Source organism: Jaculus jaculus, chromosome 8, assembly GCF_020740685.1.
Source record: "Jaculus jaculus isolate mJacJac1 chromosome 8, mJacJac1.mat.Y.cur, whole genome shotgun sequence".
Classification (NCBI taxonomy): domain Eukaryota; kingdom Metazoa; phylum Chordata; class Mammalia; order Rodentia; family Dipodidae; genus Jaculus; species Jaculus jaculus.
This window is the reverse complement of record NC_059109.1, coordinates 34,971,265-34,989,033: the sequence shown is the minus strand read 5'-3', so window position 1 is coordinate 34,989,033 and position 17,769 is coordinate 34,971,265. Positions and strand designations below refer to the sequence as shown.

The 17,769-nt window shown below is 38.6% G+C and overlaps 1 protein-coding gene across 1 annotated transcript in view; it reads left to right on the top strand.

Moving 5' to 3' along the window:
• The window catches only part of Lrrc1 (leucine rich repeat containing 1), a 158,707-nt gene extending 143,680 nt beyond the window's left edge, over positions 1–15,027 (top strand). Inside the window, exons 11-14 of the mRNA XM_004668186.2 lie at positions 3,555–3,670; positions 9,614–9,786; positions 10,762–10,895; positions 13,540–15,027. Of these exons, the coding sequence (XP_004668243.2) occupies positions 3,555–3,670; positions 9,614–9,786; positions 10,762–10,895; positions 13,540–13,698 (582 nt within the window). The 3' untranslated portion in view covers positions 13,699–15,027. The remainder of the gene's footprint in view (positions 1–3,554; positions 3,671–9,613; positions 9,787–10,761; positions 10,896–13,539) is intronic.
• The last annotated feature ends 2,742 nt before the right edge of the window (positions 15,028–17,769 follow it).

Genomic DNA, 17,769 nt, shown 5'->3' with positions numbered 1-17,769 from the left:
AGTGTAATTAAGCCTCCCTAGAATACTTTGTAATGCCATGTGTTGGCATTGTTTTCCAAACACCATAGATGCTAGAGATCGGGAGGTCACACTTCTTACTTTGACAGCCCAGAGGTCCTAAGAGGCTCTTGAACACAGTTGCTTTTTACCCCTTCACATCTCAAATGGATGTGAGACTAAAGTAGAAAAGAAAATGTGGGAGGAAATGGGACTACACATACAGTAGATGGCTCACACACTAAAATGGTAGTTCACACCATTTTCCTCAAGTACTTATGAATATTAACTTGTTGTGAACTTTTAGTATTCACTCCAATCTATTTTAATTGATTTTTTAAACCATGTAACATGAGTAGGATGCAAATTGAAAATGTTCACATAGTCTAGCTGGAGGAACACTGAACAAATAAGTAAGATAGTGGGCAGTTTCAAGACAAGGTAGGCAACCCAGAATCACATCAGTGTGTACTCTTTATGCCTTCCTAAAGGTTATTGTCCATAAGCTTATCATGCAAATAACTTATTTTATCTGTTTGCTGCCTTCTTCTCCTTATTTCTCTCTCTCTCTCTCTCTCTCTCTCTCTCTCTCTCTCTCTCTCTCTCTCTCTGTGTATGTGTGTGTGTGTGTGTGTGTGTGTGTGTGTGTGTGTTTGTGTGTGTTTGTGTTTTGAGATAGGGTCTCACTTTAGCCCAAGCTGACCTGGAACTCACTCGGTAGTTCCAGGCTGGCCTTGAATTCACAGTGATTCTCCTGTCTTTGCCTCTTGAGTGTTGGGGTTCAAGGTGTATGCCACCAAGCCTGACGTTTTGTTTGCCTTGTTTGGGTACAGATTAAAGCCTATCTCTTACTGTGCAAGAATGGTCTCCAGCCTCAGCCAAAGACTAGCCTAAAAGACTTCCTCTTCCTCCTAGGCTCACACTGCACCCAGACCTCATACAAGTGCCTCTGCTGGATGGGGTGAAGAATGGTACCCCATTGGAATCTTTAGGCATCCCTTCCCATGAGGAGATCTTTGTCAGAACTACCTAACCCCATCAGGGATAATCTAGTATTAGTCCTCAGAAGATCAGGACTTTGATCCCTTCTGCTTCATAGTGTCCCTAATCATCTGAGTGAAATCAAGCCAACATTTGGTACAATGGTAATCTTTTCTAGGGTACTGTATTAGGGTTTTATGGAATGTTTAGAGTACATTTAACTAATTTGAGCTGAGCACAGTAAATAAATCAGTTTTACTAGGATACAAAATATTAGCTTTCGGTGTATCTGGGTGCTTTTCATGTGACTAGAAACACATGCTAGCCCATTTTTCTTTGTAGGTATATGTGATGTGGGTAGTGTTTATGTGGGTGTTGGTGTTCATATATGTAGGTGCATGTGCACAGTGGAAAACAGGAAAACTTCAGGTACTATCCTTAGGAACACATCCACCTTTTTTTTTTTTTTTTTTTGACACATTATCCCTTTTGGCCTGGAACTAACCAATTAGGCTAGACTGGCTGGCCAGTGAGTTCCAGGTACCCGTCTTATCTCTTCGTCTCCAGCACTGTGAATACAGACATATGCTGCCATACCCAGCATTTTTACATGAATATTGGCATTAGACTTAGATCCTCATGCTTGTAATACAAGCCTTTTCCCATTGAGGTGTCTCCCTGGCCCAGTCCTGTGTGTTATATGTGTTTATTTTTCTTTTATATATAGTTTAGTCTATGATGAAATGTCTTGTTTTGAAATCCTTATGTTCTTGAAGAAATAAAATACTATGCAGGAAGATAACTAGCATTTTCATAAAGTCTTGCTCTGTTTTTTTAGATTATTATATACACATTAAGTATATGTATGAGTGAACAAGGAGTATTTAGACATCATTGAAGATTCAAGTCTCTTGCTCTTCCTGTCACGGGAAGCCTGAGAATAATATTTTTCCATGTGTCAGAGAGACATGAATAGATTCCTTCATGAGCCTGTTCTGGTGACGAAAGCAAGGATCAGAAGAGTTAATGCTGTATGGAGTTGTGGAGAATGTTGTGTTTGGGATCAAGTTGTTTTTTTCCTTCCTGTTGCTTCAGGTTTTATGAGTCTAAGAGCTACAGCCAGTTTATTCAGAGAATCATTGAACTCTGTTGATACTCTGTTTTAAAGACCAGAGTGCAGTTACCTTTGAATTGCTTACTTTAAAAAAGAAAATAGATTTTAGTGTGGAGCCACATATTGATTTATATGCTATTGTTAATTTAACAGCAGATAATAGCTAGAATATTAACATATATATATTTACTAGTGTCACTTTTTGCTAAGATAGTATTTGTTTTATATTGGATAGGAAAAGTGATTTATCAAATCAATTCGTGTGACAAAAAGCTATCAAAATACATATGGTACCAATTAATGTATGTATAATCTTAACAGATTCCTCCCACTTCTGTGCATAGGTTTATATCATTCCAAATCCTATATTTATCCCTCAATTTTACAAGGTGGTTATTGCAATAATTTCTTATCAGGTAGTAGAGATTGGAACTAACCATATCTTGTTACTCTACTAGGTGAATTGGATTTGTAAGGCCAAAATTTTGTTATAAAAATACTTTTAAATTAAGTCTGATTTAGAAAATGGTAGGAATGCTGAGCTGTTTTCCTCTAGCATGTTTAGACAGACAGGTAGTCTTAGTTGAAAGACTTCTGCATAACCTCACCTGTCCTAAACCAGTAGCTGGAAAGGCAGTTTGGTGCTGTTTTTGCCTCTGACCCTTTGTTTGAAATCCATCAGTTTATGTGCCTTTGTTGGGTCTCCTCTTTCACACCTTGAGAAAAAATGGATTTCCATAAATAGTGGCTAAGGAGTGCCAGGTCAACATGGACTATGGCGGCAGTTCAAGATCTCACACCCATGAAAGAGGCCATACAGCGCCAGCCAGTCCTTAGTGTGCTTATTATGGGCCGCCCTTTTTCTTAAAGCTAGAACGCTGAAGTTAATAGGCAGGTTTTGAGCTGTGCGTGTCAGTATCAGCACTGTCCCTGGCCTAATTTTTAAAAGTAGACTTGCTAAACTCCCTTATGACCAAATAATATGTACCTGGACATATGTAGTTTGGTTAGCATTAAACATATACAGCTACATTAGATATGAGCAAGTAACTTCTTTTCCCAAATAACAGCTTTGAACTGTATTGCTTATTTTATCAATTAATTTAGAACATGTTGTATTTATCTGTTTGTTTCAGTTTTTCATTTTTTCAAGGTAATTTCTTGCTGTTTCCCAGGCTGGTCTGGAATTCACCATGTACTCTTAGTACAGTGATCCTCCTACCTCAGCCTCCCAAGTGCTGGTATTAAAGGTGTGCACCACCATGCCCAGCTAGAATAGGTTTTGCTTAACATTTTGTATGATATAAATTGATCATGTGTGGTCATAAGTGAAATTTAAAATTATATATTTTATGTCTTTTTCTTGCTGCTTGAACAAAATGCCCTGTCCCACTTTATCCTACATCACTCCACAAAAATGGAAAAATGTATGGTTTGTTTTTTTTTTTTTTTTACATTGTAGATTGGTGGTTGCTGTAGCCTCACTGTGTTCTGTGTACGTGACAATAGACTAACTCGAATACCTGCAGAGGTGTCACAGGCGACAGAACTTCGTGTCCTAGATGTGGCAGGGAACAGGTAAGAATGGCTGTTTGCTCTGCTTAAGGAAATAATTGTGTGTTTGTCCCTGTCTTTGTCATCCATCTCTGCAGCCTTGCATTGTACTCCACTGGATAACCCAGGCTGCAGAACACTTGTAATAGGAACTGGGGTGATTGAGCTAGTGACAACCTGAGCATAGAGCACTTGAAGTGAAATGCTTCTTAGATGTCTCATGGTATAAGGAAAAGAGCCCTGAGCTGAAAAGAGGACATGAGCTCTCCCTGAGATTTTATAGCTGCCTACCTACTAGGTCAGAAGAAGCTTCTGCATTTTGAGCAGTTTGAAGTAGTGTGAGCTTGTTATCTTTTTTTAAATTTTTTAAATTTTCCTGTGAAAACATCTCACTGTGGGGCATATGTTGAGACTGTACTTGAGTTGTCCACCTGCATGAGCTTTGCAAGAAGCTAGGGCCATAAGCACACACTACTGTATCTGGCTGAACTAACTTTTAACCTTGATATTTTGTGCTAGTGACTCAGAACCCTGTGAATTTATTTTAAAAAGTGTGATCACAGGGACATCTTTAGGTCAGTATATCCAAATGATTCAAAATGCAGTTAAGAGCCACCATAGTGGCTTCCTCATGACATGGCAGCATCATTCTTCACATTCTGAGTCACTTACCAGCTTTTATGACAGCACCCATGCCTCGCTTTTGTTGACTATTACTTTGTCTCAGACATTCTGAGCTCATTTCAGCATTCCCAATGTCAAGTGTACTTTCTTCCCTTGAAGCCCACACAAGCTATTCTTTCTCTAAGACCCTGTTTCTATTTTTGCTCTTCATCACCCATGCTTTGTTTACTCTATGAAACTTTTCCTCAGCCTGAATCTAAACAATTCCCCTTAGAATGGTTGCTTGAGAAAACCTGGTTCTGTGTCGTTGCATCACTTTTCCTGTCATAGTATCTAGCATATAATAGATGCCTGCCAAATCCTTGACAGAATGAAAAGGTTAATGGCTTTGCAGAATGAACAGCATGACACTGCAAAGTGCTATATCACAGGTTTTATCTGCAACAGGAATTTTAAAATTGCTTTTGAATGTGAGATGGATAGATAAGAGAGAAAGTATTCAACCAGGAACCCTGGTCAGTGATTTTCTAGGCCAGCAGTGTGAAGAGTGATGGGAAACTGACTCCCACTTACTGATTAGGTGGTGATGAGTTCAGACATAAGCCATCATTTTTCATTTTTGCTAATGGATCATAGACATCTAAGCTAAATAAGATGGAATCTGGAGGTGAGTTATTGCTTCAGAGAATGTTCACCTTTTTTAAAGGTTACTGCTTTCAGGATATCTTACTACATTCCTAATGCCATTAAGTGGTTGCAGGAAAGTTAGAATAGATTTGGACTAAATGTTGAACTTCTGCTGAAGGAATCCTTGCAGGAGCTGCTAGAGCCTGTGAAGTGCTTTGATTTCCCACTTCCTGCCTGCAGCAGGAGAAATGGGCATACATGTGGCCTGGCTCTGGCCATATTGGAAGACATGAATTTATATTGTTAATTCTTGAACATGCATATGTCCTAATCAATCTTTTGTAAATTTTAAAAGCTTTGAAATATTAGGTATTCAAAAATGAGATTTTTTTTTCCCCAGGCATGGTGGTGCACACCTTTTATCCCAGCACTTGGAAGGCTGACGTAGGAGGATCGATATGAGCTCAAGGACACTCTGAGACTACATAGTGAATTCCAGATCAGTCTGGCTAGAGCATGACCCTACTTCAACAAAACAAGAGAGAGAGATTTTTTTTGTGTGTGTGTCATCACATGTAGATTCTTGATACTGAGTGAAAAAAGTGAATGCTGAATTGTATAGCATTCAGATTATTTTCTAAAACCAAACCTCATCTGTACAGTGTAACAAAATATCAATAGTAAATAGTAGGAGAAAGATGGAGATGAGGATTTTGATATAATTAATTTTGTTTTTCAAATCATGTTCTAAACTTAAAGAGCTTTTTGTTTGTTTATTTGTTTGTTTGTTTTTTCAAGGTAGGGTCTTGCTGTAGCCCCAAATGGCCTGGAATTCACTATGTAGTCTCAGCTGGCCTTGTACTCACAGTCATCCTCCTATCTCTGTCTCCCAAGTGCTGGGAGTAAAGGTATGTACCACCACACCCAGCTTAAATTTAATCACTGCGGAAAGCTTTTCTTAAAGCTAAAATGTTCTAGTTGAGGGTAAAAAGCAAATGAGACATTAAATTATAAGTAGTATTCAGGGATAGGTTAATGTTACATTAGCCAGTAGGGTATGCTTAGTTATAGAATAAGTTTGGCTGATCAGTTACTGTAGTATTTTTTTTTAAGATTATTTATTTATTTATTTGAGAGTGACAGAGAGAGAAAGAGGCAGATAGAGAGACAGATAGAGAATGGGCGCACCAGGGCTTTCAGCCACTGCAAACGAACTCCAGACACATGTGCCCCCTTGTGCATCTAGCTAACGTGGGTCCTGGGGAATCGAGCCTCGAACTGGGGTCCTTAGACTTCACAGGCAAGCGCTTAACTGCTATGCCATCTCTCCAGCCCTACTGTAGTATTTCTGAGGGCTGAATTGATCATAGGCGCAACAAAAAAGCACAGGCTTGCAGTTTACTTATTTGTTGGTTTAATAACCACGGACTGTGCCCCCACCCCAGGAGATCTTAAATAGAACTTAGAGATGTACAAATACAACAAGAGATTTCTTGTGTTGATTCCGGTTATTCAGTAGTATATAAAACACAACAAATCAAAAGTATATTTTTTCTTTTTTTAACTTTTTTATTGACAATTTTCATACATATAGATAGGGTATTCATGCCTCTGAAAGTAGGGATATATTTTTATCTTTCTTCTGACTTGTAACGGCGATAGTTAAACCAGAGAGTATGTCTTCGTTTTGTCCTCAGGCCACAGTGAGTCATGAGAGGCTAGGTCTGGTCTTCAGAATTAGCATGCAGGGACAGGGCCTTTTGTTCAAGACACAGTTGAGAACAAGTTGGAGTGTTGTGCAAACTTGGCCAGTAGCATCCATAGCAAAGTTGGCATTTTACTTGCCTTTTTTGTTCATTTATTGTAGATAACTCATTAATCTGAGTTGCAATGTGATTATAAAACCTGTTGTTATAGAATCTAGTAATTGATTTTAAGTTGATGATCCAGCTTTTCATCCTTGAAACCTGTTATTTTTTAGTGATATTTTTAGACTTTTATGCATGCGTTTGCTGTAATACTCAGCTGGGAAGCTATTTATTAGCCTGAGGAGTTATGATGTCATATTTTAGTAACTAGTTTGGTGCCGGTTCAAGTCTTGAGGTTTTCTTGTACTATTGTGACTAAGAAAGACAAAAATGCTGACTGACCTCCTCACCAGTCACTTGAAATTGTAACATTTAGAGGCTGTTAGCTTGGGGGCTAGAGAGATGGGTTAGTAGCTAAGGCACTTGCCTGCAAAGCCTAAGGTCCCAGGTTCGATTCCCCAGTACTCACATAAGCCGGATGCATGTGGTGGCACATATGTCTGGAGTTTGTTCACAGTGGCTGGAGGCCTTGGCGCATCCATTCTCTCTCTCTCTTTCTCTCTTAAATAAATAAATAAATATCAGATGTTAGCTTAACTCCTGTTTGCAAAAAACAATGGGAAAAGTTTTAAATGTTTCATTCTATAATGTGTTGGGCATGCTAGGCCAGTGCTCTGTCCCTGAGCTCTATACCCAGCCCTCTCCCCACCCTGCCCGGTAATGTACATGCATATGTGTATGTATGCATTCCTGTCACAGTGCTCGAAAAACATGGCTTTAGCCATCTTGTTTTGAATACATATACAACAGCCTTTTAGTAGAGGGAGAAATAAATTTTTGTGTAAGTACAAGAGATTGCACTTTCTATCCCACATGATGAACAAATAACCTCTGTGTATGGAAGTCTGCCTTTAGATTCTCTTGGCTGACTTTGTCTTAGTATGAGCATAGGGTTGGAAGATATGTATTGCTTATGCAGTGTGACCTTCATTAGTGAAATATCATGCAACAAATAGTCTTTTTAAGGGTTCTTTAACAAATGAATTCTTATGGATACATTGACTTTAGAACGTAACTCCCATGGAGTTACAGAACACTCGCTGCACTCCTGAGAGCCACACCCAGCCTTGTGAATGAATGGTTCAGCTTCCACTGTGCCAACTATTAGAAGTCTGTCTCATCACTGTAACTAATGCATTAGAAATATTTTGCAAAACATACTGTTGTTGTGAAAAGTTTAATACTCTTATTGCTAATGCTCCACTCTGACTTTCATTTAGCAAAGTAATTTAACCAGTTTATGCCTATATCTAGCTTAGTTTTGTAATACTGGTGCACAGCTCCTTTTCATATTTCTATCTAGAATTCTGGTGTATTTCCTCAAATTCTATCACTTAAAAATAGTAAAAGTATCAGACGCTATAATAATGATTTGTTGGTAAGGTATGGGTAAATTTTCCATGTACATTAGCTGGAGGTAGATGTATATTGCTTATGAAGTCACTTCTATGGCTAATCTGTAATAACAGAGTCATTCATACAGTGAAAATACTTGATTAATGTAACCTTAAGTTACTGATACTAACAGAGGTTTAGTTGTTTACAAATTTAACTTTTCACCTAGAGGTAAAAAAAAAATTGGTTTATAGTAATGTTTTCCTTAATACTTGACACCACTGACATTTTGGGCCAGGTCTTTTTTAGCTGTGGGGGTTGTCCTGTGCATTGAAGAATGTTTAGCCACTTTCTAGTAGTTGTCCTTCCTTCCCAGTTGTGTCAAACAAAAATCTCTCCAGATACTGTTATATGTCTCCTGGGGCCAGCAATCCCCTAGCTGAGAACCACTGCACCATTGTTTACTGTTAACACAGTGTGCATGATTTCTGAGGGACGGTGGTATCTGTGAAGTAGATTTGACAAGTTGTAATCTATTTGCCTCTATCTCTCTCTCAAATAAATGACTAAAATATTTTTTAAATTTTTTTTATTTATTTATTTGAGAGCGACAGACACAGAGAGAAAGACAGATAGAGGGAGAGAGAGAGAATGGGCGTGCCAGGGCTTCCAGCCTCTGCAAACGAACTCCAGACACGTGCACCCCCTTGTGCATCTGGCTAACGTGGGACCAGGGGAACCGAGCCTGGAACCGGGGTCCTTAGGCTTCACAGGCAAGCGCTTAACCACTAAGCCATCTCTCCAGCCCGACTAAAATATTTTTTAAAGTTTACAAGCATAAATATAAAGCCAGTCTTTAGATGTCACATTATAACTCTTAAGATGTTCTTATGTAGACTCCTTCATTTGACACTAGACAATCTGATGTTATTGTTCTTATCACCCTGAGATCAGAGGAGTAGGAAGGGCAAGAACAAAGATCAGAGTTGAGTGCAATACTTAGAGAAAGCAAATGCAGCCAAGGAAAACTGGTATTTAATCTTTGTTTCAGCTATGAGTTAAACTCTGCCTCCCTGCAGCCAGCTCCTTCCTCTCATGCCAAGAAGTGCTGGAACATATAACCCCACAGCCTCGGCAGCTGTCAGCAAGGGAGGTGGCCCTTTAGAGCACCAAATCTTCTGTTTCCGGATCATTCCAATTATGCTTTTTCTTTTTAAAGTTGAAACTTAGTGTAAGACCTCATAATGTGTCTTGTAAGTTCCTCTTGTTTTCTTTCCGACTGGGTTTTGGAGGTTCTAAGGTCCTAAAGAGATGGTGACAGCAGTAAAGGAAAGCAAAGCACCTTACTTAAAAAAAAAGAAAGACTGTTTGCATAACTTACTGTAAATATAGCATCTGTTAACATGTTGAACCCAGTCTCCAGATGCTCTTTTATAGTGTCTGCCCACTTATATGGACAGGAGTTGGTTCTATAACATTTGAGGTTGTGCCACCTCTTTTTGTTTTATATCAGGTTGAGGCATCTGCCTTTATCACTGACCACCTTGAAGTTGAAAGCACTGTGGTTATCTGACAACCAGTCTCAGCCTTTACTCACATGCCAGACAGACACGGACCACACTACAGGGGAGAAGATTTTAACCTGTGTCTTACTTCCTCAGTTGCCTTCTGAACCTACCTGCCCAGGTGAATTTTATTAAACGACAGTTTTCACACAGTTACAACAGTGAATGGGAGCTAATGTCAACAGTGGGACCTTCTTTTCCTGTGTGTACTTGTGTTTTGTGGGTTGTTTTGTTTGTTTGTTTGTTTGTTTTTGTTTTTCCTAGAGTCATCTTAGGTGAGGCCATTGTGAGGCTCCTCTGGGAATGTTCCTCTAGATTCTTATAGGAAAAAGCCACTTACATCTCTTTATTGTGTCTGAAATTTTGTAAGCAGCCTTTTGGTTTTGAACTGAAGTAAGGATGAAAATTCAGTGCTCATTATGAAGGTAGTCTCTTAAAACCCCAACTGGTATTTTGAAGCATTGTTAGTTAACACCATTAGCATGTGATCTTTAAGTCAGTGGGTTATTTTGAGCTATCATCTTTGTTTTGTAATTGTGGTGCTAAAAATAAAAATATTCACACAAACATCAAAATGTTTAGAGAGCTGGCTTTGGTAAGAGAACTGGAGTTCCGTGGGAGAATGTGCCCCCCATGCTTGAGCATTCTGAAACTGCTTTGGCAATCCAGGCTGTGTTGGAGAAGTGTTTAAGAGACTAAGAGGAAAATGTGGTAGAATGTCACTAAAGAGAACACCAGTTTCAAATACCTGCAGCTCTGTCACTGTCAGAAAACATTGGGAATTAACTATGTGAGATGTTACTTTATTAACAGTCTATAACAGAACAGTAAATAGATTAATCTAGCAGATTTTTTGTGATTTAAATTTTAATTAGACATCATTTAAAATATCTTTTCCCAATCTTTTTAAAAATATATATATTTTTGCTTTATTTTTTAACAGTAAAACCAAGACTTAGTAATGGTTTGCTCTCCTTAGTTTTGATGTGGAGGAGGTCTCCTCATGCATTGGTTCAGTCAGCAACTAAATTACAACATAGCTTCTTCCAGTCATACAAACCAGCTTTCGCTGCTGACATGCTCTTTGTCACTGCAGAGAATCTGCCTCGTTGTGGTGCACTGGAGAGCTTGGTAAATGACGTCTCTGATGAAACTTGGAATGACCGTGCAGTACACAGAGTCAGTGCAATCCGATTTTTGGAAGATGAAAAAGATGAAGATGGTGAAATGGTATGGAAATGGGATTCTTTGCCTTTTTGGACATCCAGAAGTTTGAGAATGGCACCTAACATGAGTATTTTGTTTTCATATATAGTCTTATTTTCTCTTTTGCTTTTTAGTATTGAGGCATATATTTATTTATTTTTCTAGTTACTAAGTCAAAAATTCTAAATAAGAAAATAAAGACTATACTTCCAGGGATCATTTCTATAGTTCCTAAATAAGGCAATAGAATGTTTTGTTACTTTTTGATAGTTAAATATTTTTTGGTGTTTCTATTTTGTTGTGAGAGTTTCTCCTCCTGACTGTTTCCTTAAAATGGGGAATTCTCACTTTTTTGTGTGTGTATGAATGAAGTCTTTTCCTGTCCCTCATCCTGTTTATGCCTGTGCATGTAGACTCCATATACATGTCAGGATGGGACATAGAACCACACTTTGCCCTCCTCATATAACCAGCTTACCCTTAGCCTTTTTGTGATCCTAGTTAAAAACACCTTGACAACTTTACATTCAAAAGTCAGGAACGTGGTCTTGTTCTTAAACATGTCTCTCAGACATCCAGTGTCTCTCAAAGTCAGTGACAGCACTGAACTTTCTACAGGTTTACTTTAGCTTTTTAAAACTCTGCACCAATTGAGATATTCATAAGAAGTGCTTGAATGCTTATAGCCCCAAACCCAAGGGTGGTTTACTTTATTATTTTAGCAGTTTCCAGGTTGGACTTTAGGCATTTATAGTAATAGAAGGCAAAATGGGAATTAGGGATGACACAGTAACATCAAAGTCAGTGTCTTTTTAATACTTACCTCAAGACTGTTCAGAATGCAGTTAATTCAGAAGATTTTTGGTGCTTCAATAATGATTATCCAGGATTTTGTTAACCTAATATAATCCATCCTGAAACTTCTGGACAGGTCATTTGCAATATGTAAATGTTGCTTTCTGAGCTAATGAACACGTAATATATTAACTAATACAAAAATTTGTAAATTGCCTGTTATTGTTACCTTCTTGTTGCTAGGACATAATACCTGGCCAGAGTTATCTTATAGGGAAAATAGGGTTAATTTCAGTTTATAATCTCAAGGGGAAACTTCATAATGACAGGCATGATCAGAGGCTGAGCATCACATCTTGCCACAGCTGCTGGAGGGAAGCATCAATAATGAGCTGATCTCTTGCAAAGGGGAAGCTGGGCTAAAAGCTCACCTTCAGCAACACATCTCCTTTGCCAGGTTTCACCTTCCAAATTGCCACCAGCTGGAGACCAAGCATTAAAAATACACGAGGCTGGGCTGGAGAGGTGGCTTAGCGGTTAAGCGCTTGCCTGTGAAGCCTAAGGATTCTGGTTTGATGCTTGATTCCCCAGGACCCACATTAGCCAGATGCACAAGGGGGCACATGCGTCTGGAGTTTGTTTGCAGTGGCTGGAGGCCCTGGCGCACCCAATTCTCTCTCTCTCTCTCTCTCTCTCTCTCTCTCTCTCTCTCTCTCTCTCTCTCTTGTTCTCTCACTTTCAAATAAATAAATAAAATAAAAATATTTTAAAAAATACATGAGGCTATGGGGGACATCTCATTCAAACAACCATATTGCCCTACCCCATTACTTAACTTGAAATAATATGATCTTTATTAAAAAAAATAAGATATTTGAACTGGGTATGATGGCGCACGCCTTTAAGCCCAGCACTCAGGAAGCAGAGGTAGGAGGATCACCGTGAGTTTGAGGCCACCCGAAGACTACATAGTTAATTCCAGGTCAGCCTGGACCAGAGCGAGACCCTACCTCAAAAAAAAAAAAAAAAAAAAAGAATATGCTCTTTGAACACTATGACACACACATCACAGCAGCCAAATCAGAGATGAAGTCCCTCTTTCTTGATTCCTGTTGTCTTAATCTCCTATGCCTCAAGGACTGCAAGGCTACAGAACTGCTTTAGGTAATAGTAGAGTATTATAAAAATTTAACTTATGAATTTTTAATGATTGTTTTTTCTTCCTCCATATCCCATAATTACATTCTTTTTTTTTTATGGCTGTAATTTTTTTTTTCTTTTACACTTTTTTTTTTCTTTGAGGTAGGGTTTTACTCTATCCCAGACTGACCTAGAATTCACTATGTAGTTTCAGGGTAGCCTCTAACTCATGGCAGTCCTCCTACCTCTGTCTCCCGAGTGCTGGGATTAAAGGCATGTGCCACGACGTCTGGTCACACTAATATTTTCAAATGCATTTTATTCTATAAATAATTCATCCTGTTATAACTACATCTGCTGGACAACTCAGTACAGCGTCTCCTCACTGACCTGAGTAGACTTGAAGGGCTAAGTGCAAACTCTGCTTTGAACTTGACGTTCAATGAATCTACTAAAAAAAAATGCTTCTTCTTGGCCCAGTCTCTGCAGGAAAGACAGATACTAGGAGATACATGGAAGGCCATTCTGCCTTCTATGAAACCTGTTCATGCTCTGTCCACTACCAGTGAGCAGGTGATAAGTACACATAACTTAAAAAGCTCCCACCATCCTACTGGAACCCATAATTTGTAAGGTTGTAAGATTTGTTTTGGAATGCTAGTAACTTGAAGCTACACACCATGAACAAGTAATGGAATAAAACCAAAATACTCATTCAATTGTTTGTTTTTAGAGAACACTTCTAAGGCGAGCCACCCCACACCCAGGGGAGTTAAGGAACATGAAAAAGACGGTGGAGAACTTACGGAATGATATGAATGCTGCTAAAGGACTAGAGTCAAGTAAAAACAAGGTCAATCATACCACTGACCTTGTGACTACATCTGTGTAGAATTTCACCTCTGCGTTCTGTGTTCTACCTGCTGTGTCTCCCCTGCTGTGGAGATGTTCCTGTCCTTTGTGCTTCTGAGGAGCCTCACACAGTCCTTCACCTGCGCCACATCTGCATATCACCTCCGTGACAAGTGCCAGGATGCCTGTCCTCCAGGAAGTGCCTTATTTGTCCTTCAGCCAGTCATCTCACCAGTGGCCTCCGAGTCTGATTGTTACTCAGCTTTCAGATCTTCATAAAAGTAGAATACACTACTGTCCACATCTGACATGCTTCTGTCTTCTGTCAGAGTGAAGGAGAGGAGGAAGGGAATTTTTATCCTCTCCATTATGTGCTGGACATTTTGAACCCTCGTTTTCTTGAATCTACTGATGAAAGGAAGTTTTATGTATACGGGGAAACTAATCATTCTTAACTCTTTTTTGGCAGCTGAGATGGTGTAAATTTAAAAATTTTGTATAGTTATTTCATAACAAAAACTATGTATTTCTGTTATTTTATCTTGAAGACGGTACACATTTTCTTGAGTAATTATGCAGGAAAAAAAAAAACAGACCTGAAGTAATTTTTTTTTTGTCCCATATACTTTGTGCCTTACTGTACCCTGTATCACATCAAACCACTTGGAAACAATGGCATCATTAAGCAGTGAGGTGGTAATGGGAATGTGGTACTTTTAAAGCAGTGTTGTATTTTAATCAGTAATCTACCAGGTAGATTGGTTTTTAGCCAAAAATATGGACTTGTCAATGATTTGAGTTATATTGACTTCTTTTGAAAAGATGAACCAAAGGATTTGGCTGCTATTTCTTATATTTTAACTTTTCATCTGTCCTGATGAGTGCAGTGTCATACTGCTTACTGAAAAGGCAGGTGCCATTTCGATAATGAAATAGAGCTTTTCTGCAATAAAGGAGAAAACTGGCTTAGAAATACAGTGGATAATAATGGATTTCAAAAGAATGATTCTGATTGAAGAAAGCTTTAAAAGTTGTATGTCAAGATAAAAGACAAGAAAAAAAGCAAAACAGCTCAGTACCATAGTCGAAATATTACTATCTTTATAAGTGCAATTTAATTTGTAAATAAGTTGAATCAAAGTATAACAAAAGACTGCTTCAAGATTTATTTTAAATCTTCTAATTTAAGGGTAATAGGGTATGTTTTAGTGTGTTTCTGTTGTTTGCTTTTTTGTATGCTGTGATAAAAAGAAAAAATGCAAAGTGATGGTCACTATGTAGTGTCTGGGAAAATCATGTGTTTTTTTTGGGGGGGAGGAGGGGCATGGAGTCTTTCTTCATGAAATAAACTCACCATGAACGTTGAAAATATAGCTTTTTAAAAGTAATTATTGTGTTCAAATGACAGTAAACCAACAACTCTGTTCACTAAGCATCTAAATTATCAATTAGTTGGAAATAACACCTGATGGGACTATGTCATTTTTCTGCACAGCAGCACCCAGAGCTGCCTTCAACATAGGTTTATAGTTTGTAGATTACGGCTGTGTAATGAATTGTTCCCCTTGGAAACCCATTTCAACCAGCAAGATACAGTTCCTTTTCTTTCATATCCTAAAAACCCAAACTAAACGTAAACTTAAAGTAAACATATAACAGCTATATATCCTAAAAAGCTAAGTGAATGAATACACACACATATGCACGTACACATACTTCATTGTGCTGAAAGTACCTGAGATCTAAATGACTTTCAACTTCACTTCCTAATGTCTGGGGACCCATTATCTTTTCTCTATTTTAAGATTTGTGTATATGTTTTTCTTTTATGTTTTTTGCTGTTGTTTTAAGCCTATGAAGATATCAGTTCTAACTCATGGAGTAGTTATTGGTAAGTAAATAAACTTGATTTTAGGAAAGTCATTTTTACTCTAAAAAACAAACAGAATTTTCCCAATGTTATTTTGTCTAGATTTTTTTCATATATTGCCCACACAGTTTACGCTGGGTTTAGTGAACTGGTGGACAGAGAGAGTTACGATTCTTCTAGGATGGTTGGGGAAATAGCACAGTTGGTAAGACACTTGCCTTGCATGCATGAATAACTGAGTTTGGTCTTCAGAACCCACATAAAAATACTGGACATGGTGACACACGCTCCTAATCGCAGTATTGGAGGGGTAGAGACAGGCAGAACCTTGGGGCTGGTTGCTAGCATACTTGTTTAGTTCCAAGTCAGGAGAGACCATGTCTCCCTGGAGGCCATGGATAGTGTTCCTTAGGTTGTATTCTGTCCTTCACATGCACATGCATAGATGTATACCCACACACATGAATATATACGCATACACATAAAAATTATTTTGGAAAACATTATGGCCTAATTGTTTGCTTACTTTGGCCTGTTTCCTTTATTTTATGTTCACTTGGATTGTTTTTTTTCCCCCTCCATTTGAGAGATTTTATTCTAAGTCCTTTATGCTGACTGACCCTTTGATGCTCTTTAACTTCAGGATACTGGATCCAGACTCGAATTTCACAGTGGAATTATGGTACTAACTGAACAGCCCCAAATTTAGAACATACAAAGCCTATCTCTAAGTAGAGAAACTTAGTAATGTGAAATCATCCTTTCCAGTGTCAGAACCTCTGACCTTCTGTTCAGAGTGTATTAACACTCCGGCCATTGCTCCTTGTCTGACAGCCCTTTTTCCCAGAAAAGGGTGGAATAGCAGGAATACAGTATTCCGCAGTGTTGTGTGAATAATGGTTTTTTTTTTTTTCTGTTTGGTGTGTATGTGGTGTGTATGTGCATTTTAAAGAAAAGTAAGTAGAACCCATTCACCTGCTTTTCTTGAGTCCTTACTTCTTTTTAGCAAGCAAGTTACACCTCAGTGGATAAAATAGTAAAAGAGAAAGAACAAAACAAAAATCCTACAGGATAAAGTCATTGATGCAAAGAGGAGCCAACAGTGTGGGTTTTCTACTGGGAAGATTGGAGGGATGCTGATGGTACACTCCTACTTCCAAAGTTGTTCTCTGTGAGTGGAGGAGTACTACCCTTGCCAAACAGCCCTTTGTCATTGCCTGGGAGATCTACTGTGCCCAAGAAGATGTGTGATGGAGAATAGAGCTGGGATCCGCTATGCCCAAGAAAACGTGATGGGGAGTCGAGCTGGATCTGCCATGCCCAAGAACACGTGTGATAGAGGTAGAGTCGGGATCTACAATGTCTAAGAACACGTGATGGAGAATACAGCTGGGATCTGCCATGTTTAAGTACATGTGTAATGGAGAGTAGAGCTGAGAGCTGCCATGCCGTAGAACACAGGTGGAGAGTACATCCACTTTTCTATTATGGAACATTCTTGATATCTAAATTACCAATACAAGACCAAAGCTAAAGGGACCAAATATGTATTAAAATTGCATTGTGTAGTTAAAACTTTTAAGTCAACATGCCATTGGAATCATGATTTTGAATTCTAGCCTTTAGCACATGCATTTGGGTAGGCTTTTTCACCCTATAGGGCTGAGAGGGAGGAATAAATACAATACAGAAAGCACAAGCTCTCAGGAAGTGGATGGCTGCTATTAGTGCATATCTTGCTATTATGTCTATAGTAGTGTTATTAGGAAGAGTTCTGTAGTGTTGGGCCCGGCCAGCAGGTGGGCAGTGTTCTCAGACGTAGGGCATACACTACGGTCAGAAAAAGCACTGCTTTAGAATGTCTTCCTTTATGGTTTTTACATATAGGCCCCACATTACATAATGGGGAATAGGGGAATTTGTTATTGAGACAGGGTCTTGCTTTATAGCTCAGTCTGGCCTCTTAACTGCCTCTGTAGTGCCAAGATAACAGACATGTGCTACCATGTCTAGTTCTGACAAGGAGAATTTTAGTCTATTTGGTGTGGTAAAGTTAGCAGTATTCTTTTAAATTCCCTCATTTTAACTGGACTTAATGAATGACTGTCCTAAGATATAACTAGTTTCTACCAAGCAACCGTTAAACACATTATTGAGAAAAAGTGTCTCTTTCCACATGCTGTCTCCTGCCCTCAGTTTCCTAGTTTGAGTCTGTAGTGCTTGCTTCCTGTCATCTATTTT